This window comes from Tenrec ecaudatus, chromosome 7 (assembly GCF_050624435.1).
Source record: "Tenrec ecaudatus isolate mTenEca1 chromosome 7, mTenEca1.hap1, whole genome shotgun sequence".
Classification (NCBI taxonomy): domain Eukaryota; kingdom Metazoa; phylum Chordata; class Mammalia; order Afrosoricida; family Tenrecidae; genus Tenrec; species Tenrec ecaudatus.
The window spans coordinates 152837631-152865438 of NC_134536.1; the positions used below are offsets into that span (position 1 = coordinate 152837631).

The window sequence follows — 27808 nt, forward strand, 5'->3', positions numbered from 1 at the left end:
GTAAAAACACAAATGATTTTGTAGTGAACGCTTCTATCACTCCATCCAGGAGGAGCAATGATCAAAATGCATATTGACTGTATTACACGCTGGAAACTAAGTTACTAGGAGAGAATATTAGGAAGTCCATTCCCCTCTTTGTAACTAAAGGAGGGGAGTTATATAATTGACTATTCCCGCTCTCTGCCCCCCCCCCCCACAGACACATTTAAAAGGGCATTTTTAATTGACTAGGCTAAATCTTAACAGGAATCCTTAATTTACTTCGGAGATTTTATTTTTATTGACATACATAATTCTGCTTAGAAAAATGACGATAAAGTACATAAGGCACAGCAAGAAGAGAGCAAACATGAAGCCATCTGAGAACATTACATTTCACTAACTCTGCAACATACCGTAAAGTATACACAATAGCCTGCAACGTCAAAATAGCCTGTGTTTTTGGTTAGGAAAAAAGTGGTAATTACTATGGCATATGAAATTAAAATTTTATTGTTTTAAAACATGGAATCACTTAGAGAAAGCAGCTGAATGAAATGAGATAGCCATGGTAAAGTAAACAAACAGGATATTACTAGTAAGGGTTTAAAGGTAAAAACAAATAGAGGGGTCTTTAAATTTATGACATGATGCTTTCCTTAAAGCTTGACCTTTCCCATTGAATTCCTGAGAACCTGTAAGGATACAGTCTACCTACAGAACAAAGGGTCTGAACTGTACATGCTTTGAAAATGGTTTTATTGAACATGTTTTTTAACCTCAACTATTCCCGTGTGGAGCCCTGGTGGCATAGTAGTAACTTGGTGGACTGCTAACCACAAGGTCAGCAGTTCGAAACCAGCCACTCCCCAGAGGAGAAAGTTGCGGCTTTCTACCCTCCTATACTTAGTCTCGGAACCCCACCCGGGCAGTTTAAACCTCTTCTAGAGGGTTCTTATGAGTCACAACCGACTTTCTGGCAGTGAATTTAGAGGTTTTAAAAAATTCCCCTAACTGTAGGGTGGAAAAGACACTTTGAGGGCTATCCCCTAAATACACTTTTTGTGAGCCCTCAAGCCCAATAGGCATTTTATATGAGGATGCTTCAAATAGTAGTTCCTGGAAAATGTTCTTTCATTTTCACATAAACTTACTGACGCTCCCTTGTATAAGTTTTGCTTGTGCGTGCGCATGCGCGCACACACAGACAGACCCTTCACGAGATACTTGCATTTGAAAATGACATAACCACTTTATAATGTAAGTGCAGATTTGTTCATGTCACTTTAATCTAACAGAGGTCTTGCAGAGACCTAAATTTGGACCTCAACAAAATTACTATTTTAATAATTACAGTCTATAAGGGTCCTCTCTAACACGAACTTGGGAATACCAAAGATCTATAGACTATCCTCCCCAACTTCCTTCAGGAAAACTGACAATAGCAGCCGGTGACGCAAACATTTGTTACAAGTGTTACTAAAGGGCAAGCGAAGTTACCTAGCTGAAGACTCCGTATCTTACCATCCGGGTCCTTTAATATTACTACGTGTGGTCACTACTTAAGGTGGGAGAGGCAAGGAAGCATGATGAATGAGCACTTTACAATGGACACCACAAAAGCACTACTACTCTAAGTACCAAACATCAATGAAACCCAAATCATAAAGCTGAAAATGAAAAAAATTAAGACAAAACTTAAATGGATTTCTTTAAAATTTTGTTTAATCTTTTATAGGACAGAAACCTTAGCTCATGTCTTCTGGGCGCCATCATCTTCCACTGAGCTGCACCTAAAACACAAAGAACAAGTAACAAGCAACTTTGTTTTTTAAAGAATTTCTAAATGCTTTGAAGGCTTAAGATGAACTGTTACTAGTGGATATTACTTTATTTAATTATAAAAAATGAAGCCAGGGAATCACCGGTAGCCTCACACAAAGGGACTATTTCAAGTGGTGATACCGCCAAGAGATTCAAATACACAGCATGGGAATCACCAACTAACGGTGGGAAAGTCATCCCTTTCATTCAGGTGAAAAGGCTGCACCTGTGAGGCCTGCTTTAAAAGGCTTCGATCTCCCTGAAGAGGAAAATCACCTGGCGTTTACTTTAGTCAGTCTAAACCACGAGGCAGGGGAAGGATGAGGCGTTCTGTTCTCTTAAGAGATTTATAGCCTCAGAAACCCAAAGCGGCAGCTCTACTCTGCCCTATAGGGTTTCTATGAGCCTGAATGGACTGGATGACAGAGAGCCAATTAGTCAAACCATGAGGAGACGGGTTGCAGCTTCATAGTTGGCACATTATCTCATCTATCACCTTCCTGGCTGTAGTTCATGTCTTTAAGTGGAACAAAGCCCACCAGAAGAATGCTGCTATTTTGATTTCCCACTCTCGAGTGCACCAACATGTGCATGCTTGCTGTAATTAGGTGCCTGGGTGAATAAAAAAATCCCATTTACAATGAAAAAGTATGATTTAAGATTTCTCAAATCTGCGATTTTTCACATTCCTCGGGGAAGCAAGCATTAGAAAGGATCACATACATGTTTGAAAAACTCTTTTTTATCATGTTAAAAACACTAATTTCTTCGTGTTACATAACTAAGCTGAGTTACATCATTGTGTTTTAGATTGTTGCTAAATGTTTATCTACACATGCTGTCAGAAATAACCTTGTAAAGAAGGTGAAGCTGGTGTCTCAGCAAATCAGACCCTTGGAGAAGGCGTTGAATGGCCTGTGCCCCGTTTTCCTTTTTCTCTTTCCGCACCATCAAAAGGAAAAGTGAGAAAATAGCAGAAACATTAGTTAAATCCTGAATTATACCCCATAACCTACAGGAATAATCTCACTACACTGAAACTATTTGCAGGGTTTTTTCCTGACTCTACAATTAGGATCATAATTACTAATAAAAGGTAAAATTTTGCTAGCTTTATATCTTTAACAAGTAATACTTTTATTATTAACGAATTAAAGAAAGAAAACAAAAGGTTGCTTTTAACTATTACGGGTTACCTGACTTACCAGCACAGAAGACAAAATCTTTTAAAAATGGCTACAAATGCCTTGTTCACAAAAGACTTTATTATCTAATGATGCATCCTGAAAACATACAGAAATCTGCATGGTCCACCTTACATGCAGCAGAACAATCTTCACTTTACAATAAGTGAGTGTCAACTGTTTATGCAATAGACAATGCCTTAAAGTAGTCACATTCTTAAAGAAAAGCTTCATTTACAAAAGAAATAAAAGGTAAAGAAGCAATTACCGCTTTTAAAAAGCAGCTGCTTTGCTCAAGAGTGGAAGGTTTATGCCTGTATTGAAAGACAACATGATCACAAATAATGAAAAACAATGAACAAATGAAAAACACTTTTACCATAAAGCAGTACACTTCCAAAATGACATACAAATAGTTAAAAATTTCATTGTTTTCTAGTCTTTAAATATGAGGACTTTCAGAAGTAGGCCTCAACATCTGTAATTAGTAAATGAAACTATGCCTTGTGTCTATGTCACTAAGAACTTGTATTTATTTATTTAACAAAATGTATATAAAGTGTATAGCAAGTTGATTTAAAAAAATTAAAGTTAATAAGAAACAGTACACTGAAGGCGCTCCATCCATCAAGAGCATACTCTTCAAAATTTAAATGTGATGAACACAACAGAAATTGTAACTAAGCCACAGTTGCAAATGCCAAAAAAACCAAAAAAACAAAAAAACCCAAAAACAAAAATCAATAATCAGTAATCACACATGCAGGGAATTCTGCCGCAAAGCTAATATCCCTCCATTTGTCGATCGTTCCAATAAAATAACATCTTACAACACCAGTTATGTTGATGGTTTAGCTTACCTTCAGTGTACTGAATGTTGTACACAACCTGCTTTAAAAGGAGACCATCCCTGCAGGCAGGCAGGCTCAAGAAGGAACAGACCCCTTCGGCACTGACTACACCAAGGGCATGCTGCTGTGGCCTGCACACACATACCTAGGAAAACGTGAATATAAACAGCATTTATGCTGGCCATTTTACCTGAAGACCAAATTGAAGCCAAATCTGCTAAAAACAAATCAACCACCCAGTATAACTACTCATTTGATAACAGGTGCCTTTGTCTTCCTGTGAACTGCCATCATATACATTAGCACTGTATTCTGTGCAGTCCTGGCAATTAAAACAGCTCTACAGTGAAAATTCACATAAGACACAAAACAGATTAACTAACACTTCTAAAAGAAATACCACCCTCGGTGTTAATTCAAATATATCATGCCTCCTCAAATTTGCTGGAGAAGTATTTATAAGTTTATATACATTAATAGACTGCTGTGAAATTTCTTCAGTCTCTTGCATTATTTACTCAAACCCTTAGAGCTTCTTCATCTCGTTTAAATTTTTTCCTGAATGAAGGCATGCTGGAGGGCCTGGTTGATGCTAATTCGTTTAGCTGGGTCCAACATTAAAATCTGGTCTAACAAGTCCTTTAGCTGGTGCACTTTTTTACGTTGATCTTCTGGAAGCCGCTGGCACCCAATCAAATCAGCCAATAGGTCCTTAGTCGGATTTATGGTGCTCATGACAGTAACTTTCTCCTAAAAATAATTTTTAAAATGCTTAATTCTTAAGACATTAAACACATGAAACTCTAAATCAGACTATTTTGTATGCAAGATTAAACATTTACATGATTTCTGGCGCCAGCTTGTTAAAAAGTGGAAAAGAATAAATGAAAAAACAAAACAAAAACAACCTCTTTTAACTTTAATCATGTTAAAAATATTACTCTAGTGAGACCTGCAAAGCAAAACATACCAATTCATTATTTTCTATAATAGTTTTTAAAAAGATGATTCTACAACATAATTTTGTATAAGGACCACATTAACAATTTTATATATTGTGATATATTAAAATGGTAAAATATTTTCAAACTAATTAGCAGTAGCCATTTGCTTTATTAATAGATCTTGTCCTGTCCTGAATGAGATTATAATCTAAGTTATGAGACAGATGTATGTGCAAAGGAACAATACAATGAGTTAATTTTTTGTCATTGTTATTGTTTTATTTTCTTTTGTTACTTTGTTTTGCTTTGTCTTATTTTTGTGCCTACTATTACCTCTACATGTCTATCTACATAAGATAGATGGGATAAACGATGCAGCGGAGAAAATGGGACCGAAGATTCTAGGGGGACATGGGAAAGGGGGAAAGGAAGTAAGGCATTAGCAAACCCAGGGAACAGGGGAGAACAAGGGACCTAAAATCGACGGCAAGGACGGTATAAGAGGCCTGATGGGGCTTGACCAAGGGCAATGTAGCCCAGGAGAACTAGTGAAACTCAAATGAAGGCTGAACATGATGATGAGACAAGAGGAAATTAAAAGGAAGTAGAGGAAAGAACGAGGAGGCAAAGGGCATTAATAGAGGTCTAAATATAGGCATGTACATACGTAAATATATTTACATATGACAATGGGGAAAGAGATCTATGTGCATACATTTATAGGTTTAGTACTAAGGTTAACAGATGGACATTGAGCCTCTACTCAAGTACTCCCTCAATGCAAGAACACTTTGTTCTAGTAAACTGGCATTCCATGATGCTCACCTTCTCGGCATGACTGCTCAAGACAAAGCGGGTTCATAAGCAAATGTGGTGAAGAAAGCTGATGTTGCCCGGCTATCAAAAGATATAGCGTCTGGGGTCTTCAAGGCTTGAAGACAAACAAGCGCCCATCTAACTAAGAAGCAGCAAAGCCGAGATGGGAGAAGCACACCAGCCTGTGTGATCATCAGGCATCAAGGACCCAAAACAAAAAATTCATGTCATTGTGAATGGAGGGGAGTGAGGAGTGGAGACACAAAACCCATCTGTAGGCAGTAGATATCCCCTTACAGAATGATGATAGGGAGGAGATGAGCTAGCCAGGGTGCAGTATAGCACTGATGAAACACACAGCTTTCCTCTAGTTCTTTAATGCTCCCCCCTGCACCCACTATCATGACCCCAATTCTACCTTACAAATCTGACTAGACCAGAGCATGTACAAGGGCACAGATCAGAGCTGGAAACACAGGGAATCCAGGACAGATAAACCCCTCAGGACCATGAGAATAGTGATACCAGGAGGGAAAGGCTGGGGGGAAGGGGGAGGCTGGGGGAAGAGGGAACTGATCGCAATGATCAACCACCTCCCAGCGTGATACAGAAAAGTGGGTAAAGGAGACATTGGTCAGTATAAGACATGAAAGAAAAAATGTATCAAGGGGCATTTGAAAGGGAGGGTGGGAGAGGGGGAACATGAGGAGCTCAAGTAGAAAGAAAATGTTTTGATGCTGGCAACAAATGTACAAATATGCTTGACACAATGAATGGATATTATGAATTGTGGTAAGAGTTGTATGAGCCCCTAATACAATGATTTATTACAAAAAATTATGGAACACATTACAAACATGCTTGATGCAAGTGATGTATGGATTGCTGTAAGAGCTATAAGGGCTCCAATAAGATTATCTTTAAAAATAAATTAAAAAATATATGGATCTCATACTACTAAAAATATGAACTTAAATTTAAATTCTATTTCCTAGTTAAATGTATGTTTTGGGACAATTAAGGCCTTTTTGAGGTTGAGTATTTTTAACTAGAAATTCAATATTCCCTCAAATTATGGAGTTTAATCCTTATCAAATAAATGCATAGAAGTGAAAATGAAGTTCACTGACAATTTATGCAATAATGTAGTTGTTACCTATATATGTATGTATGTGTATATATATATTAAATAAGTTTTATTCTGACAAAGTTAGGAAGCCACAAAATAGGGCAAAATAAAGAAGTCATAACTTCATTTTGTAGGTTTTAGAAAGGTTTCATAAAGAACGCGTTATTCCTCTGAAAAATTTATAATATGGAATAAAGAAAGCGTGTTCATAAACAATAGATAACAGGTTCCTAGAAAGGTCATTTTGGTATTAGCACTGAAGGTGGCCGGACCAAAACACTGCTGACTGGGCTAAAATATTATCTCCAATAAAAATTATACTAGAAAAGCATTAAAAATATTTTTTTCATATATGTTGATCAGTACAGAACAGTCACTTTTCCATACAGTGATCCTTATACACGTTGCTCTCTCTTTCACTGTAATCTCCACAATGAAGCGTCTCTTACCATTTCCTACTATCTTTCCGGTTCCCATTCCCTTTCTTTCTTAACCCTTCCATAAACCTTGACCCTGGGCAAACGTTGCTCTTTGATCTCAAGTGCTTGATTACTCTAAGGTATGTGTGCCCTCTCTTATGGAGGAAAAAAAAGATTTAAGATGGTTTTTCTTTTATTAAATATTCATCCTAAGCTCCTAGTACCACTTTATCAATTCATTAAAAATATAATGTAATACAATGAAAAGACTTACCCTTTCTGTTACTTTATCAACTTCTATGTACATGAAATTAAGATTTTGATCAAAATGTTGGTCTTTGAATACGCCTTTCCGAATCATCTAAAAGGGGAAAAAAAAACTTGGGTTCTGGACAATTATGAAACAATCTGGCCTAAAAAATTTAAATACATACCAAGTCATACTGATTATATAGTCTTTCTGAGTGTTTTCTCATTTGGAAATGATCTCAGATTCCCTTGCTAGAGTAAGAAACTTGAATATAAATACTGAATGTAAACATTGGCCCTTCAATTACACAATATGAAATTACATTTTATAAAGAAGTGAGTTTTTAATTCAATGAACAGATTAAGTTGTGGCTTCACCCACTATGTACTTCCTTACACTTAAATATCCTGGATCTGTACCTTTTTCATTCTCTTGGCTTGACATATTTGGTAATCTTAACCAATCAGTTTGTACCTCGAGAAAATTGTGGAATCTCTGCCATCACTGAGCCATTAATTTAAAAATCAGACAATAAATGGAAAAATGACAGAGATAGGGAGTTCATTCAACTATTAAAACCATTCATTAAAAATTAGAAATAGGAGAGGAACTATGAAAGATTTGCTTCTCAAAAAACCTATGAAAACTCACTATGAAAAAATCCACCAAGCTATGCTTGTGCAAATGTCCTACCTTATTTGGCATTTTGCCTTTGAGATCCATGGCGAGCTTCAACATATGGTTATTAGTTTTGCCGGGAAATAAAATTTTTCCAGTATAAAGTTCATATAAGGTACAACCTACAGACCACATATCAATACCATAGTCGTAGCTTTTCCCTATAACTGAAAACAAAATGGAAGTGTTAATACATAAAAACAATGATGAAACAGTATTCACTTTTTTATTTCCATTAAAGAGGAACCTGACTTAATTTGGATTATTATAACCAACATCTTAGTACTTCAGTTTGACAATGAGTTCCCTGATCTTTCCCAGTTAACTGGTTAACAGAGGGGCAACAGTAAGAAAATAGCTATCCCTTCTTTCTCCATCTCACCTTTGGTGGAGGTGCCTCATCAGCCTCAACAAAGGCAAACGGAAAAAAAAAGATCCCATAAAGTCACACATTAGATGAGACGCTGGATAATCAAGAGCAGTCTTCCACAAGATTTTCCACCACTGTCTGGCTCCTCTTGCTCGATCAAGACCCCTGTCACAACTACCCAGCCTCATCAATGAACTTGCGCAACTTCTGAAGCGTGTCAGAAAACAGAACTCAGAAATTAAGCACTGTTTTCACGGTGTATCTGATGGTCCAGATCAAAGAATACTTGGAAAGACACTTACTGATCTCAGGAGCGCGATAAAATCTACTGACAAGATATGGTGTTATGTCGTTATCTGCAACATGGGATGCCGACCCAAAGTCACAAAGCTTTAGAATAGTTTTTGATTCATTAACCTGAAAAACAAATTAAAGTTCAAGGAAATTTAATTCAACCCATGAACGAACACAAATAAACTCCACTACTGTGAACAGTCACTAGTTTTAACATTCATGTCTATTTTTATAAGTAAATTTCCTAATTATGGAAAATGAAGAGCTACCAAATATTTGCTTACCATAATTTAAAAACAAAACGTTTACCAAGGAAATGTAAAGTAATACCAATTCATTTAATTTGTACAAGCATTTTTAAAAATGGAAGGTGGTAAGAGAAAAATCTCATTGCAGCAAAGCCTCTTCTAAAAAACTCCCAGAATACTGGAATAAAGTCACACTACTATTAAAGGAATCAAAGATATTTATTAAAGACCAAATTAACTTTCAATTTCTAGTTTATGAAAGTAGGATGATTTTACATATAACCCCCTCCCAGGTGAAAGAACAACAGAAAAGTGAGTGAAGGGAGACATCGGTCAATGTAAGCTATGGAGAAAAAAAACCCCAAAATGTATAAATTATCAAGGGTTCATGAGGGAGGGAAAAATGAGCTGAAACCAAAGGCTCAAGTAGAAAGAAAATGTTTTGAAAATGATGATGGCAACAAATGTACAAACATGCTTGACAAATGGATGTATGTATAGATTGTGGTAAGAGCTGTATGAGGCCCCCAAAAATGATTTTAAAAAAAAAGCTGGATGATTCAGATAAAATCCTGCTAGAATCAAGTAACATTCTTTTCATTAGAAGCTACTGAACCATCTCAAATGCAGCAGTCACCTTAAGTCCAAAAAAACCCACATTAAATCCCTTAAATAGAAATGATATAACTAGTAAATATCTAATAAAATTGATGAATCTGATGTCTGTATTAATCATTCAATTCCCCTTTCCTTTGTAAATCCATCAACATACACAGCATTAGTGACAGCTGCTGAGAAAGGATGGAGGTGCACCCTACTGCTGTTACTCAGGAGCCAGAGACATGTTCAGGATTAATAAGTAAAGACAATTGATATTGCAGAGTCTCATTCCCCATTCCCCCTTCAAAAGACACACACAAATTCTACGTTGAACTTGAACTTGGCCTACTATTCCCACCCCAAAGAAAAGCATCATTATAAATAGCTCTAGGCACTTTCTATAGGAACATCAGGAGGCTCGGTCAGTATTATGTGCTGGTCATTGGTCTATACTTAAAGATTTATACTAAGAACAGAAATTACTTTTCTAAAAAAAAATCATTTATTAGGGGCTCAAACAACTCATCACAATCCGTACATACACCAATTGTGTAAAGCCCATTTGTACATTCATTGCCCTTATCATTCGCAAAGCATTTGCTCTCCACTTAAGCCCCTGGCAGCATCAGCTGCAATTTCCCCCCTCCCTCCCTGTTCCCCAGAAATGATTACTTTTAACCACCCTATCAATAATTATTTTTTCAGAATCAGGAAGTTAAAATAGAAGAGTATTTCTAAAGTTTTTAAAGTACATGCTGTGTTCAGCTACTTAAAACCCATAGAAAACTAAAACTCATTTTAAAAATTATAATCTCCTTGGCATAATTAAAATGCCTTAAATAACAGCAGACTATTTTAATTCACAAGCACTTTAGCTTGTTACACAAACTTCTATTCCCTTCATGGTAAATATGGTGTTTCCACCAAAGTGAGGGCTGAAGTCATGGGTTAAATGATTTGGATGCTCATTAACAAGCTTTAACTTATTGCAATCTTTTTTTTCTTCTTCCTGATATAGAAGGAAAAATATGCAATTTCTGAAATTCATGGGAAAATCGGAACCAGTTTCGAATAACCTCAAGGAAAAGTGAGGTTAGAACACACAGCTCTGCAGTGACTCCCACCAGAGGCAGCACATGATAGCTGGCCTTATTCTTCAGGGGCTCACAAGTTTCTCACCCGTGACAGAGGGTAGCTCACTATTTTCTTACTGCTCTCTACGAATGGAAAATCTTTTTGAGTTTTCATTCTCTGACAGATTTCTGTCTCACACAGGCTCCAGATTTTGCAGGTGTTATGTTTAGTGTATACTTAATCACCTTTTAACTTGTTTCTTCTTGGAATGATACATGTCAGAATCAAAGAAAACAAAACTTCACGTGAAAATTGACTATAAAGTTGGTTAGGTAACTTTATGTATAATGTTCTTATCATTTTATTAAAATTACTGATCTCCTACACCCCTAAGTTATATTTGGCACATAACGCACACAAACACAAAAGAGTATCTCATCATTAATGTAGCACTCCAATGAAATATTAAGACGTCACAAAAAAATGCAAACCTGAGTCGAGAGCGAGGCTCTTGACAAGGGCATTAACAAGCTTTATTGCTCAAGCAGTTCATAATGAGACACTGTGTACTCCGTCTTGAAAGACTTTTCTAGACAAACTGTAGGAGGGGTGATAAGGTAGCCCATGTTACAATAAAAACCCCAAACCAAAACAACAAAAAACAAGGAGTATGTTACTGCCACGCAAACTAGGGCTTCTCCAATTGTGAATATTCCCCAAGCTGTGAGCAGTACAGAGGTATGATGAGATGCTCAGGCTGAAGGAGGTACCTGAGCACAAATGCCTTTAATCACTCTTTTACGATGTGACAAATATTCTTATTTCAAAAATGTCAACATGCTGAAATGTGCCTATGATGACACCTCCAATAGTGGAAGGTAGGACATTAAAAGGGATGTTTTTTATTACAGTATCACATACATCCCACTGGGTTTTACGTTATTTCCCGGAATCACTGTTGGACATTTCCAATGCAATTCCATGCATTTGCTTTCATAGAAGTTAACTCTTTGGAGAGTCCCCAACGCACTCAATCTGTGGAACAGAGAAAAGGATAACGAACCCTCCTTTGTTGTAAGCCAGTATCACATGCCCCATATTTTGAGTTATCACAGGAAGGCTGTCACTACTTTCATGTGGTTTGTGAGGACTCTAAATCCAATAATCAAAATAAAGCAAGTAGGGAAGCAGCATCTTTTCTAAAATTCCACACCGGAACTATCAAGAGTACATATTGGCACTGGCCATGCCATTCAGTACTGGGTAATGAGTGTACTACATTACGCACTTCAGACATCACTTTTAGAAAAAGATTGCAACAATTTAAGCGCCGAGAAGAACGCATAGTCTAGTTGTTTGACTTACCAAGATATTGTCTGGCTTGATATCTGCATGAAGGATGTTGCATCTCTTAAGGAGTTTCAATGCCAAGAACAACTGCTGACTATAGGATCTTACAGCTTTAATATGAAGCCCAACATCCTTACCATACTTTTTTAGTACCTCTCGCAAATTCATACTTTTAGGAGAAGAAAAAAATGAAATCACAGGTTAGAATGCAACACAGAAACACATAATAGGCAAAAACATAATTAAAAATATTTATGAACCGAGTGAGGGCTTGTTTACAGAACAGATTTTCTATTTAACACCTTGTTTCATTTCATTCATTGCAATTGCCAAAATGTAACATCATTAGTCCCACCGCTTCCCTGTGGTCTCTTGTTGCCATTCTTCTTTCATGAGCCTTTGAACTTCGTCCTATGAATGCTAACCTCTTGCCTTGAAATGGCTGATTATTCTAAAGTGTGCACACCTCCCCTATTGTGCATACCTCTCCTACTGTTTTCATTTCCTCTTATTGTTTGGTTGAAGGCTGAGTCATGGACTGAGTTTATTTGCAAACCTGAAGGCTAACTAAGCATCTCAGAGATTCTACCATGTAAATTTGTTTCTAACCAGTAAACTTGGTTGTGAGGTTAAAAAACATTTTCATGCATCATTCAACTCCTCCCAAAGTTAATTATTCTACACTAAAACAACAGCATGTGCAAATGCAGATAGATCCCAATACAAATTTCTCAATAAAACCCAACTTTCAAAATTATTAGAAGGGAAGATATGCATGGCAAAACTCCCATTTTATCTTTAGAATACATTTTAGATTTATAGGTACTACAATGAATATGTGCAATTGAAGATAAAATCGTATTTGTTGACATCACACCCATTTCTTAACCTACTATCTAACCCTTTTCTAACTCATCTACATTTCACGGTCTTTCTGTCGACCCGTACCGTGGTTATTAGTTGCTGGCACATACTATGCAGCCAATGCATGCTCTGTACATACACGAACACCACGAAGTTCTAAGGGTGAAAACTAAACCAAAAAACTAAGAACTAGAGCTAGAGTCATTTTGAGAAACAAACACAAATAAAGATTTATCACGGCATTTCCCCCTAACGAGATCACTAGGTTTGGACACAGTAAATTTTTAGTTTAATATGTAGGTTTTGACATTGTACCTGAGAGGCTCAAATACAAGACAGAGATGCTGTTTGTGATAAAAGTGTCGAAAGAGCCGCAAACAGTGAAATTTGTCATCAGGATCAGCATCATTAAGTTTTTTCAAAAACTCGAGTTCTTTTAAACCAGTCTTTTGCCTGAAATAAAATGGGAAAACAGGTAGAATCTAATATATCCAGTATTCAGACAAATAACATCTATTTGACTCTCAAGTATTTAGTACATTTTGAAGTCCCGATGTGTTGAAGGATGATTCTCATTCAGCACATGTGCTACTTAACAGTTTTCATTTTCATAGATGAAGTTAATTTTCAAAACAGTTTGCAAATGGAAAGACTGAATACATTTAACCTTGCTTTAAATCAATCTTGGACATTGTAATGGAAAATATCTTGATAAAATTATTTTTAACAGAAACAGAACCAATTCTGTATTTGAATTGGTTCCTTTAGAGCCTAATGATGGACAGGATCCTTAAAAATTCTAATATTTAGACATTCTTTGAAATTCTGTCCTGATTCTCAATAATCTACACTTTAAAAATCTGCAACACATCAAGAGCTTTCAAAACCATATGAATGGACTGGACCACTTCAGTGTGTGACACAGATTATATATTAAAGCATATGGAATTGACAATTACCTATTCTACTAGAAAAAAAGTGATACGAATAATAGCCAGAACTATCCGATGTGTCCATGTTCACTTTTTAATGATAAAGCCAGTGAAGGACGATGGTCTAGTAGGCTGTGCACTGAACCCACGAGTCACTGCGAGGTAGAAAGAGGAAGGAGCTATCCGCTGATGCGAAAGTCTTACTAAAGACTCCGTATGTTTTTTGGATCTATTCATGATAGTGAATCAGTGTGAACTTTTCATTTATTATCTTATCATTTCTTTACCAACAGATGACCACATAACGAGGAGGAATGGAATCTATTGATCTTAGTGTCTTAATGTAGTACTCACACATAGTCAAGTACTGAAATGAATTAAATAAAATCAGTCTACACTTCTAAGACATTATGTACAAAAATGCTATGTATAAAAAATCCATTCATCAGTCACTTTATAATCACAATGCTTTCCATGAATTACTTTATATATATATGTAGATATATATATAAAGAGCATGTGAAAAGATATTCACTTGTGAAGGTTTACCAAATATTTACCACGTATGATTTGTGAACGCACATGAGCTCGTTGTTCCTGATGATTTTTACAGCTACTTCCTGGTTGGCTCTTGCATTGTCTCTGGCGCGTACAACGTTACTGAATACACCTTGACCTGTGTAGCCATACACATTGTAACGCTTATCGAGGACCTCGCCTATGTTCACACCTAAAAAGCAAGTCAAAAATCAGAATGTTCACCATACTCAACGAGAAACATAATAAATCAGTAGGAAAGGGAGAATTTTACATTGCTCCCAATCCTTATCATATGCTGTTTCCTAGATACAATGGAGCACACTTTCTTGCTGTAGCCAAAGCTGCATGTCCATTTTACATCATTATAAGAGTGTCTCCTAATCCAACAATTGCCCTGCTCAGACAGTCAACTGCTAAGAAAAAGGACAGTGGTTTGAAAGCACACTGCAGGAGAGAGGGGGCGGGGGACGGGGGCAGTCTTCACCAGGAAAGATCGCATGCTTGGAAACCACTCTGTTGGTACAGGGTCGCTGAGTCAGCGATCAACTCAATTGTAATGCTGAATAAAACTGCTGACGATATTAACACTGAATAGGAAAAAGTGTTCACTGTACTCTCTTGGTTTCAGATCAAGATGTGCATGGCAAGCCTTCATTCTGTAAAGTTAGCTGGTGGCTGACAATAACTTTGGATAGACTGAAATTGTATATCAAGTTTTTACCTCATTTCAATTGGTGATGCGTTTAGGCTGTTCTTAAGTATACACTATGGTCCATGTAGTTGCAGGACATGCCATACTATTTCCACCACAGCAAGGAGCTCTGGTGGCCTTTTAGTTACCTGTTGGGCTGCCGACGGTGTCAATGGCAAGGTCAGCTACGTGAAACTACCACTGTCTCTGAGGGAGAGAGACAGGGTCTTCAATCCTGTGAAGAGTTAGCGTCTCAGAAACCCTCAGGAGCAATTCTACCCTGTTCGAAAGGGCTGCCAAGAGCAGGCTCAACGACAGTTTGTTTGTTTGGAAAGACAGCAGTGCAGTGTGACTTTTTAGAGGTTCCCAACCAGGAGTGGGTGCAAAGAACCACAAGCTTTTAAAAAGGTTAAAATGAACTCCAACGTTATGAAGAAACCTGTACTCACGATAGTAGCCTTCTGCATCAGTCCAGTTGTCCCTGAGGTTGGGGTTCTCTTTAAAATCTTTCCCAATGCCAGCAGCCCGAAGACGAGCACTCTGCGAAGGAGGCAGCATGCATTTAACCCACTAGTTAGACATTTAAAGCACTTGCTTTAGAACAAAAAGGGACAAAAACTAGCTAACATAATAAAGGATTTCCTGTAAAATTAAAGGACTACTGTCATTTATGTACATGCAACAGAGGAACCACTGATTAACAACGTCATTTCTATCACAATAATGCTTACGGTAGGAGAAGCTTTTAGGACTATACCTAAGGTAATACATAGAAAAATAAAAACTCAAAGTAAGGTTTGATTTTCAACAATTAGTTATACGCCTACCCTATCCCTGAATAAAGAACCCACTGCCACTGAGCCAATTCTGATTCCTAATGACCCATAAAGGGCTTTGGAAACCAAAGTTTTATAGCAGCCAGCCAGACCTTTCTCATAAGGAATGGTTAAGTGGGTTTGAATCTCCAACGGGGCAGCTAGCAATCCCAGGCCAATGCGTAATCCACAGTGACTAGTACTCACTCACTAATGAAAGGTTCTCCTTCCCAATCACTTTTCATTGCCTTTCCATACATACATAAAATATGATTAGCCTTAGTCAAGTTTATGTGGGTAATTAAAAATTTAGAACACCGGGTACTTCTGAAGAACCTACACTACACACTGACTTGCAGGAAAACTAAAAACTCTTTTAATATCATATAGCCAAATAGCAGCTCAGATACTTTAAAAGCTTTAGCAATCATTGTACCTTCTTCTCAACCCATCTGTTTGTTCGTTTCTAGTTGTAAAATATATACAGGCAATAATATATCACTCATCCTTTCCACAGACACCTACTTTAAAATACATTTTTGGTTTTGATTTTTAAAATAAAAAAAAGGTTTTTAGCTTAGATGTTTTAAAGTTGGGAACTCTAGTGGCGGAGTGGTTATGTGTTGCATGGCAATCGGCAAGGTCAGCAGTTTCATTCTATCTGCTGCTCCTAGGGATATAGGAAGTGCTTCCTACCCTCCTAAAGAGCCAGTCCCACAAATCTACAGGGGCAGTTCGACCCTGTCCTGTAAGGTCGCTACAATGAGTTTGTTTTTTTGAGATCAAGTTTAAGAAAACTGACAAATCTTTAAGGGAAAAAATAGCTTAAAATTTAAAATATCTAATACTATACTCTAAAATTAAGATTTGGGGAACTCTTAATTAATTATATTGCCCTCTAAATCTTTTAAGATCTTGATCAACTACAAAAGAGAGGCCCAAAGTGGATCTAGACCTTGTTCTTATTAAGGCCTGGATAATACTGACATCATTTTATAGACCTCATTACATACATATGCTTACAATGATTTGCGAATCTGAGAAAATTAAAACAAAAAATTACATTCTGAACCATTCACTAAGTTTTAAAAAGCTCTCAAATTCTTGTGCTATAACCCAAATTTTAAAATGCCTTTAAAATGTTGACCTAATTCCAGACTTAGAAGAGCGTTATATAACCAGCCTAGTTTCCAGATAGCCGCCACCCAGGCGGTTCCAAGGTTCACATTCAATGCATTCAATTTGCCTATCTCAAGATACATATCGTACACGCCTGTGAAACATACGTTTGTGGGACAGTTTTTAAAAAGCCACCCATTGTCTAAATCTTTTATGACTCTAAAATTACATACATCGAAATATGCAGCAAACATGTCATCAGATTCTGTAAACATATCAGGTGCCAACAGCTTCTTCTGAGATGAACCTTAAAAGGAATCAGTATTTAAAAAAGAAATTATTAGTATGTGAAAATGAATAGGTACAAATTAAACTAAAATAAATCAATGGACAAAACATTGACAGCAATTCAAACAATCTCAGAAATTTTTAATATTTAATTTAGTATCCACTTATAACAAATAAGATAAAACTATTCACTTTTCCCTGAAAGGATGCATTTTGGAAAAATCTAAAAATTTTCAGATCTAAAGATTTGATACTTTCAGAAAGTATTAATACTTTCACAGCTATTCATTAAATTAATACCCAAACTGCTAAAAATAACTATAAAATAAGCAACTATAGTCTCTCCCATCTGGAGGAAAGAGTAAAGAAAATAAAAGATATATAGAAGTAATTAGTCTAATGGATCATGGAAATCTCAACCTTCGTGAGTCTGAATCCAGAAGAACTAGAGGGTGCTTGGCTAACAACACTACCAACTTCTCTGAAAAAGATCACATTTCTATACACCTTCTCTGAAAGGGTCTTGCATAGAGTGGGAGAAAAATGCAGAACAGAACTCTGAATCATAAAGACCAGGCTTCTTGGTTGGGCAGACTGGTGGAACCCGAGGCTATGGCCAGTAGTCATCCTTCAGACCGAAGCAGAACTAATTCCCAGGGCTCAATTTTCAGCTAAACTATAGAGAGGGTTATACAGCAAACAGTAACTCTAGAGAAACACATTCTTTAGAATCCACAATCTTTGAGATAAAAAATAGCAGCATTTATCCAACGACAAAGTTCCTAAGGCAGAAAAACTTAGGAAAGAAAGAGTAATCAATGGAAAACACAGGGAGGAAATCAAATGAATGAATGTTACATTGTGGGGACTCCAAACAAAACCTTTATCAGCTGCTGGATGAAAAACTGACTCTGTAACCTTTAGAAAGGAAAAACAATACCTATTAAGCAAATCTAGAAAATCTCATAGCAGGAGGATGAAGAGAGCTGGTGGTTCAGGGGATTATTCACTGGGCTGCCAGTGTTACTAACGGTCGGCTATTTGAACTCATCAGGAGAAATATGGGGCTTTCTGCTTTAGTAAAATACGACACAGAGCCCTTTACATCAGAACAGACTCGAGAACAGTGGGATCGGGCACTGCTTTTGGTGTTTCAGTAGAATAAAATGCACAAACACACAGAAAGAACATTGACATCTTTTACCATGTTTAAAATGGTAAAGCATCTCATTTTGTAGTCCTAACTGTGAAATCATTTAAATATTTTAATGACTAAAAAACCCCCCAAAGGATTTCTAAAATGCAAAACCAAACAAATAGATACACCTAATTTCATATCCATTGAGTGGAATGTTATGAATTATTTCAAATGATTTTAAAACAGAATTGTCACTATGTATTTTGGATATACCCTAAGGACACAAAAATCTGAAATTTAAATCATGCAGTTCATTTAAAATTAATGATAGCAATGTTTGTGTGTCTAAGTTTCAAAGTTATGACGTCATTATCAGTTGCCATCTCGTCAATTCTAACTCAAGGTAAATTGATCCATAGTTTCCCCAACAGTACTCTTGGGCGGGCAGACCTGGTTTCCGAAGCAACATCTGGGAGGGTTCACCACCAACCTTTCGGCTGGCAGGTGAGTGCTTTACCACATATAATGTGCTCAGTGTGCATAGGAAAGTTACAAAAGAAAGGGTTTTAAGGTCTGAATAAGATAAAGCTAACACATTATTTATACGAAAATATGGGCGGTGTCTGTTTCCACCATCCAGGGCCTCTTGAGATATAAATATAAAATCAAAGTTAATTACAAACTTTATATTCTAACATATCAATTGATCCTATTGAACAAAAGCATGATCTCCCATCTCTGTGCACTCAAGAGTATGCTGGTAAAGAACACGGCAGGTCTATAGATTGCCCAAAGGAACAAACAAATCTGTCCTGGAAGAAGTATAGCCCGAGCGCTCTTTAGAGGCAAGGATGGCGACCTTCACGTCCTGCACTCTGGACATGTCAGGAGAGCCGAGTCCCTGGAGGGACATCATGCTTGGTAGCGGGGTGAGGCATGGCAAGAGGAAGCCCTCGACAATCAGACTGACACGGGCTGCAACCATGGGCGCACACAGAAGACCACCCGTGAGCATGGCGCAGGGCCGGGACGCGCTTCGCTCTGTTGCACAGAGGGCTGCCCCGAACAATAAAGGCAGATGTCTTTATAGCTGTGATAGGAGAGCTAGTATTTTAAAAGAGCAAGTGAAAATGAAAGGCTCTGTTCTGGATCTCTTAATCAAACAATGGAGCGAAATAATGGCCACCAGTGACTGGTACAACCATGAAGCAAACAGTTAGTGGAAACTGTATGAGGGCAAGTAAAAAATATTGCTTCTAAACCTTTTAAAAAGTGAAAGAAAAACAACAACAAAAAGGGTATTGCTTCTAATGTTACACTTCATACATGCATGGGCTTATTCCAAGCAAATATGTTTTTTTTTAAACATGTCTCCATGATCAGTATGTAGCTGCAGACAAATTATCTTGGTGTACTTGTCTTCGTCTTCCTTTAAAAAAAAAAAAGCCACAAGTATAGCCCAATTCAGAAAAACTGAACAATGCTGGTGTAGGTATGGAACTGGCACTATCTAAAATAATTGGGAATAGAAATACTCTATGATCCAGCAATACTTTTGCTTAGCATATATCACAAAGTAATGAGACAACAGGAACAGACATATATATGCTCTGCCATGTTCATTGTGCAATAGAAAGCTAGAAACAACCCAAATGCCCATCAGCACATGAATTGGCAAGAAACTTGCACATGCAATGCTATACGCCCCTAATAAAGTAATGAGCCAAGAAGCTCATGACATGGCTGGATCTGAAAATCATTATGTTGAATGAAGGTAAGTCAATCAGAAAAGGGCAAATATATGAATCCACACTATAAGGATGAAGACCAAAAAGGCAGGCTGCTGTTCTCAAGTCATTTAATCTTGTAATCCATTCTTCCAAGGAACAAGAGAGAGGTCCTGACTAGTGTCTATGAATCCTATATAACCCCCTTTAGATGTACATCTTGAATACCACTTCAACAGGAGACCTCGATTCAGCTGGCGCCAGAGAGAGAAGAGCATACAGGTGCTGCCATACAGTATTGTGCTAAGGTCACTACAAATCAACGCATTTCTTTATGAATGACCACACACACAGCTTACTGGAATTCAAGACAGGGGAATGAGGAGTATGTCCCAGAAAAGGCTATTCCACTTCTGTTGGTGGGGAAACCTCCCATTACGGAAAAAAAGGCATTAACAATATTTTACGTAGGGCTGAAGCTGAGAATATGGCAGGTACTGTGTTCCCAACTGGACACTTTTCGCCCAGTTTCTATCTAGCCCTTGGTAACCAAGGTCCTATCCTATTTTGACTTTACTCTGTCCTTCATAAGCCACACCATAAAGATTCAATTAAACTGGGCTTCAGCCCAAACTCACCTATAGCAGACTGATGGAACCAATAGACTCCCTGGGACCGACGGCTGAAAGGCCTAGTGAGAGCAGCAGCAGATGACTGCTATCCCAAGGTAATAAAATCAGCCTTGGTTCAAATACCTTGCCTTGAAACGCCCAACAAATGGTAGCCTGAGTCCACCATATAATTCACGATTTTAAATGCTCTCCTTGCTTTTTTGACATGGACTAATCTTATGGGCATGTTTCTGTCTTTGTGAATGAGTGTTATTTGGAGGTTTGCCCTATCACTTACCCCCAATGCTTGTATCAATAGTGTCCACTCACTTGAAGAGTTTAATCTGCATATACGAACAATTCATGCATTGCAGTCTGAATCCATACTTGTATTTTTTCCTTTCCCCAACAGTGTTTTAAGCTGCATACCATTGTCAAAATTAATGACACCATCACTAGGATTACCTTATACCCCTAGGGGAGGGAAGGGATGACCTATGTTTCTCTAATGAGGATCCCTGGTAGCACAGTGGTTACACACTGGGCTGCCATCCATAAGGTCAGCAGTTGGAAACCACCAGCTGCTCCAAGGGACAATGATGAGACTTTCAAGTCCCATAAAGTTTCAGAAACTCCAAGGGCAGTTCTATCCTGCCCTACAGGGCACTATGAACTCCAACTGAATTGACAGAAAGGAATTCGTCATAAAATAATATCATCTCTAAAGTGAACCAGAGACACATACAAACCACAGATAAAGGAATAGGTCTGAACCTCACATTTCATTCTAGCATCAATGTAAAAATAATAAATTCTTATGACATGGCCCAGTGGATGCTTACCCTCATGAAGAGACTACTGGAGCTAAGGGTGCTATAGCAAAGTATGGTGAGGAAAGCAGATGGTGCCAGCTATCAGAAAGTAATAGCATCCGGGGTCTTAAAGGCTTGTGCCCAAACAAGCATCCATCTAAGTGAGAGTCAACTAAGGCCACGTCACCATCCTGTACGATACAGGCAGTGTGCATAATAAAATCCAAATAGGAAAGGGAATGGCACCAGTGTTTAAATTGTGAATAGCTGCCTTTGCAGAATAAGCCCCATTCCACTTGCAGGGTCCTCACATGGATGAAGTCTCAGGCGACTCACCTCTGACCACGGTTGGGGAAAGGAACAGCCTTATTATCCATCCAACAGCATTATACATTCGACTGTGACAGATACAGTTAGGCTCAACTATGATGCCTTATCACGTGATCTCTTTTGACCCATTTCAAAGGTTCTAAAATATATTTCCCGCTTTATATCTGAGGTTTTCCTGTGCTTTGTCTAGTCGTTGGTGGTGGTGTTTACCCTTTGTTTTGTATGGTTTTCTGTCTATGAAAGCTAGGATAGGTCGATCCACGGGGATAGTAATTGGATAGGGAAAATAGGAAGCTAGTAACGGAGTATGTCAAGAAAATGTTCTAAAACAGACTGTGGTGCTGACTGTCTAATGACTGAAAGGTGATGCTGGATATATATGACCAAAAAACTGTGAGCTAGCACTTCCTAATCACCAGTAAGGAACACAGACAACAAGTGTTGGTAAAATGTGGAGAAAATGGAATCCTTTCTCAATGATGCTGTATGTTTACATAAAACTGTTTCTTGGAAACAGCTGGCAACTCCTCAGAAATTTAGATATAACTGAGGTTTTTTGGATTTATTTTGGTATTGTTCTTTTGTATGTTTTCCTTTATGTGAAATCCGGAACAGGTAAATCGATGGACATAATGGCTGAATTACTAGTTTCTTGGTGTTGGGAGAAAATGGGGAGCTAATTACAAGGAAGAAGATGTTTAAAATTGACTGTCTTGATGCTTGTACCACTTTTTGTCAATGTGTTTAAAGCTATTGCATAATATGTGAATCATGTGTCAATAAAACTTAAATGACAGTGCAGAAGACTCATCAAGTTAAAAAAGAAAAAAAGAGTCTAATTTAACAGTAGCTTCTGAGAGGATCTGCTGGGACAACTAAAGTCAGGGTAGAAGTGAGGGTAGGTTATGGTGACCGTTTTTTAGGGCAATCTTGGCAGATTTTCTCAAAGAACATAGGATAATCATTGGGGGTTTATTAGGAAGTAATTTTTCTTTTTTTCAAATGGGAAATTGTGTTGGTGAAAACAAGCCAAGAAAGGTGATGCTGAGGAAGTTTTAGTCTCTTGACAATACAGCTGCTCGCCCTTTCAGAGTAGCAAAGGCTGGGGTAGAATTTCACTGATAAATCTTATCCCATCCACTCTAGACCCTACACATTTTTGTTCCCTAAACTCAAGGAATTTTGGAAAAGAATACGGTGGGAGCACCTTGGAGGTACCAAAAGTACTGCTTTGCAAGAGTTCTTCAAGGCAGGCTCCGAGCCAGAAACCCCATTTTCAGAAGTGTACAGACCTGGGTGGAGCTATATTGCAAAACAATAGCTTCCTTCATATTGGATGCTCGTTTAGTAAAGGTTGTTTATTGTTTTGTAGCATGCTTTTTGACTTAAGACAGGACAATGTAAAAACCACCTGCCATTTTCATGTACTTAGGACCACACAGAAGATTTTGCAACAAAAATTAAGCCTATGTCTAAAGTTTGCAAGAAATACTGAGAATAAAGGAATTAAGTAAAAAATATGTGATCAGCCAGAATCAGGTAAAAACGTTTGTGAGACACATGGCCCAGCAGCCTCACAAATACATGGAACCAGGGTGAGTGGAACAAATAGAAAATGGGAAAATAGAAGGAAAACTGTTACAGACTAAGAAAGACATATATCTCAAACACATAGTGTTTTGGGTTCTAGTTCAAACAAACCAATTGTAATAGACATTAAAGAACCAAACTCGCTGCCATCAAGTCAATGCCAACTACCCTATAGGACAGGGTAGAACTGCTCCCGAGTCTCCAAGACTATAACTCTTTATGCAAGTAGAAAGGCCCCTTTCTCCTACAGAGCCGCGAGTGGTTTCAAATTGCTGGCCTTGTAGGCTGCAACCCAATGAGTAACCACCATGCTACCAGGGCTCCTGAAATAGACATTAGATATTTTTAAATACGATCAAGTTGATTAAGTATAAAAAGAAATGTTTTTCTAAAGTCTGTATCTAATACTAATAAGGATGAATATGGTATAAAGAAATCACAGCTGAGATATGCTTAAAATATGGCTACATAGGTGTTCAGTATATTATCTAATATATCTGAACTAAATAAAAAAGTGAGAAAGCACACATTCAGTATACTTCTTACTATCAGGCAGAGACCATTATAATCTTGATTATGCTGGATTGAATTCGATACTTGGCCAGTTGACCTCACTGTAGGCACAACGTAAATTTGTTCTGGGTGCAAGTATCTCTTAAAAGTTCTACGATAAAAATTTGGGGGTGGGGGGGGTCTTCTCCCTCACACATTATTTATATTTTTGTCTTTCTAAGAATAGGATCTTATCTTTACCATCTTGGTGCACTTTGTTTTTCTTTGTTCTCTGTGGGGTTTCCCAGCTGTGAGGCACAGGAGTAGAGGTATAATGATGATAACTGGTACAGGTGTTCCAGGGAATGTAAGGGAGATGGGTGATAGGGAGAGGAAGGGGAGTCAAGGATGAAGGCAGGACGGGGGAGGGAGCACCGAAATTGATCGTGACTGCACAACTCAAGTTAAAGTTGATTTAACCATGGGGGGGGGGGGGTTGTGTAAGGTAAGTGTGGTGCTGACTGTACAATTACCCTGGATGATTGAACCACTGAATTATTCTACTGTATGATATATAAATTGTATGGAAATAAAAATGTTGAGAAAAAAATAACAAATATATATATTGCTATACTTAGCACAATGAGAGATGTAAGAGACCCCCCACCAAATGATTTATTAAAAAATCCCAAAAATATTTAGCACAGAGCTTTCCACCAAGGGGGGGGGCGCAAAACAAATGCACAAGCAAAAATGAGTTATATGTTGCTAATAGCCGGGTGGGCATTGAGTATTTCCCCCCCCTTAATAAGGAACGTTGATTCAAATAAATTGGGAACCTATGAGATAACAGAAGCAATATTTCGAATCCCTTTCACTTCCAATTCCAAGTAAAGTCATTCTACAGTTACAGAACTAGTATCAGTGAAGACCATGATCATGTGAAAACAAAAACCATGTTACCATTATTCTGTTCAACTGCCATGAGGTTATGTTTGGCTTTTACGTTGGCCTCAAATGTATCGACGTTCTCTCGTTCGTACTCCTTAACATCAGCAGCTACACGTTCCAAAATGTCATCCGGAGAAGGTGAGCGTGTCCGAGTACTGCTCTGAGGGCTGCTTGGCTCAGATGGCACAGACATGTTGCTATCTTCGGCAAGGTACTTATATTTCTGTAATAACAAGATAATGTTATTTTCATAAATTTAGATCGCTTGAATGTTACTTTGCTAAAGACTTTCTGCATTGAAAAGTTACACAAGTGTCTAATAGTGTTTTTTTAAAAAAAGTTTTAATCTCTTGGGTTGAATCAGATCCACAATCCCTTATTATATGTAAAGCCAAATTCCACAAAGTTCTGAAAAAGCTATTTTTTTTTAACTCGGTGCACAACTTATTAGGTGACAGCAAAATCTGACCAGATGTGAAGGTTTTTAGTCTTACTGTACCCTCTCAGGGTGACTATTAGTAAGCTTCACTAAACAAATACTCGTGTGTTTGATTATGGGATGCTGCTTCCAAAACTCATTGATGGTGTTAACATACACATATGCACCATATTACCTTTCTACCATTCAAAAAATTCTGGGTTCTGAAGAACATCTGGCCCAAGGTTTGGAGATAAGGGATTGTGGACCTGGGCAAGAACAAAAGAAAATTCAACCATGTCTTCAGGGATATCAGTTTAAGCACAATTTTACTACAAAAGTTAGTTTCCTTGAGCATTCTTGTTGGGCCTTTATAAAGACCACCACCTGAAAACTTCTGATTATTTATAGTACGTTCCACACTCTGCTAACTTAGGTTCTTTCCTTCTCTGATAAGCCATGTGCTATCCTTTTTATAGTATCCAAATCTACTTTTCATCTTTTCTGGAATTCTCTCTTAATTCCGTCACTCACTTTTCCATTCTCTTTGGGAAAATTCTGGATGATCACAGAGAATTCATTTTCCAGGTTTGACAGTCCAGAAAGTATCTCCTGGCTATGGCTTTATCCTTAGCGGGAAAAAGGAGAACTGACTATCTCCAAAGCAGCAAACCTTTATCAGGATCTCGTGTAACCTTCTTGTATACCACATTTTGTTAATCACTCAGCGCTAAAACCCATCTCAAAGTCTTATGCTTTACAAAAAAAGAGATGTTATTACCTCAGCTTTAATAACAAATCTAAATCTCACGAAGAATTTTTTATATATTTCCCCCCTTTTCAGACCTGTTCATTTGTCACTACTAGGCTACTTTGATGAGGTAAAAAATACCTCCAATTTATTAGAATGATTAATAGGAAGATTGATCAAAATTTTATAAAAATCACATACTTGAACAATTGCCTGCCTTTGTATTCTTCTCTGTTCTATTAGGGCTTCTTCATCTTCTTCTTCTACATCAAAGTCTTCAAGGCTTAAAAAAAGTACATATAATGTAATTTCAAACATTGTTTCAATAGCCAAATTCATTGCTGTTAAGTCCATTCTGACTCTTAATGGCCTCAACAAAGCACCCCAAACCACCCTGCACAGTTTTTAAGGCAGACTCTACTAGGAATCGGATTACCAACGACTGATTTTTTGGTCAGCAGCAGCCAAGTCATATACATTTTAATTAAAAGGCTGGGAAATGTAGGTCATCATGAAACTTCTATGTTTTAAAAGTGATCTTATTTCCTGTCTCCTTTTCTTGGATTGGGAATACACAGCAAAAATACACACCGGTTCAAGTTTCTACATGTACAATTCAGTGCCGCTGGTTATATAAGCACAGACCACACATCCTTTCTCATCCTTTCTGAGCTGCACCTCCACCATGAACATAAACGCACTACTCCTAAAATTCTTATCCGTCAAGATACAGTTGTCAATGTGACACCATATAGGCAGATGCCAAAAAACCCACATGCTTTCCTTCCGATCCTGCACAGCTGCTGAGGTAATCTTTAAACCTTAAATCCCTTTTAAAGTTGAACAAGGGATAGCTCTGATGGAAGTGTGATTTTGGTCTTTCAGACTGTACCCTCAGGGAACTAAAAGATGGTGACTTGAGTCCCTCACTCTCCACTAGAGTGGAGACTCGGAATACCCACCATCTGAATCATGTCACAGAGAACTTCCTCTAGATCGGGACTATAACCGACAGCACCAAGCTAGAATTTACCACACATCACAAAAAGGGGAAGGCCTATAGTAACTGATGACATCTCACAGATGTAACAAGTATGCAGCAGCAGCATCCTTAGCTATCAGGGATGCAAATCAAAACCACAGTGAAGATTGTGGGATGACTTAAAGACCAAACAAACAAACAAATAACACATGTTGGCGAGACTGTGGGCAACTAGGAACCCTACCCCACTACTGGCAGAATGCACAACGGTAACAGGCATATACACGAGAAAACAGTAGACAGAGGTTTCACAAAATACAACGATGTATGACTTAGCAATTCCAGTCGTATACTCAAAAAAAAAAAAAAGACTTGAAACCTCATGAACTTTGCAAAGTGTACCTATTAATTTTTACTTGTCATCCGAATGGGTATTTCACTCTACCTTAAATTTCTGCCCAGCTGAGCTTGCGCTCGGCCACCACAGGACGCCCTCTCTGCGGACGGACTAGTGCCCCTCTCCCCCCCACCAGCACCCGGGGCCTGGCCTACACTGGTTAATACGCCTCCCAGCCCCGGGGGCCAAGGAAAGTGTGACACCGTCATTGCAGGTGGAAGCTGTTTTGTAAATTAATTTTTTTCACGTGTCCAGGTGTGGGTCCCATAGCCACTTCCCTTGCACCTCCCCTATGAATTGTACAGATAATTTCTATTGACTTTTGGACTGTCCTATCCTTTGCTTTA

General features: G+C 37.9%; 1 protein-coding gene across 2 annotated transcripts in view; it reads right to left on the reverse strand.

Annotated features, from left to right (window-relative positions):
- Window positions 1-3051: 3051 nt before the first annotated feature.
- The window catches only part of PRP4K (pre-mRNA processing factor kinase PRP4K), a 38461-nt gene continuing 13704 nt past the window's right edge, over window positions 3052-27808 (reverse strand). Inside the window, exons 5-16 of one of the 2 annotated variants that reach the window (XR_012785403.1) lie at window positions 26284-26365; window positions 24926-25136; window positions 17208-17281; window positions 15490-15580; window positions 14392-14539; window positions 13193-13330; window positions 12029-12182; window positions 8750-8864; window positions 8093-8244; window positions 7424-7510; window positions 3851-4591; window positions 3052-3304 (exon numbers count right to left, since the gene is read on the reverse strand). Coding sequence is in view for 1 of the 2 variants with exons in the window: in XM_075555262.1 (XP_075411377.1) it covers window positions 4388-4591; window positions 7424-7510; window positions 8093-8244; window positions 8750-8864; window positions 12029-12182; window positions 13193-13330; window positions 14392-14539; window positions 15490-15580; window positions 17208-17281; window positions 24926-25136; window positions 26284-26365 (1456 nt within the window). In the remaining variant the exon portion in view is untranslated. Of the gene's footprint in view, window positions 4592-7423; window positions 7511-8092; window positions 8245-8749; window positions 8865-12028; window positions 12183-13192; window positions 13331-14391; window positions 14540-15489; window positions 15581-17207; window positions 17282-24925; window positions 25137-26283; window positions 26366-27808 lie in introns of both variants that reach the window. The other variant, XM_075555262.1, reaches the window with a different exon arrangement.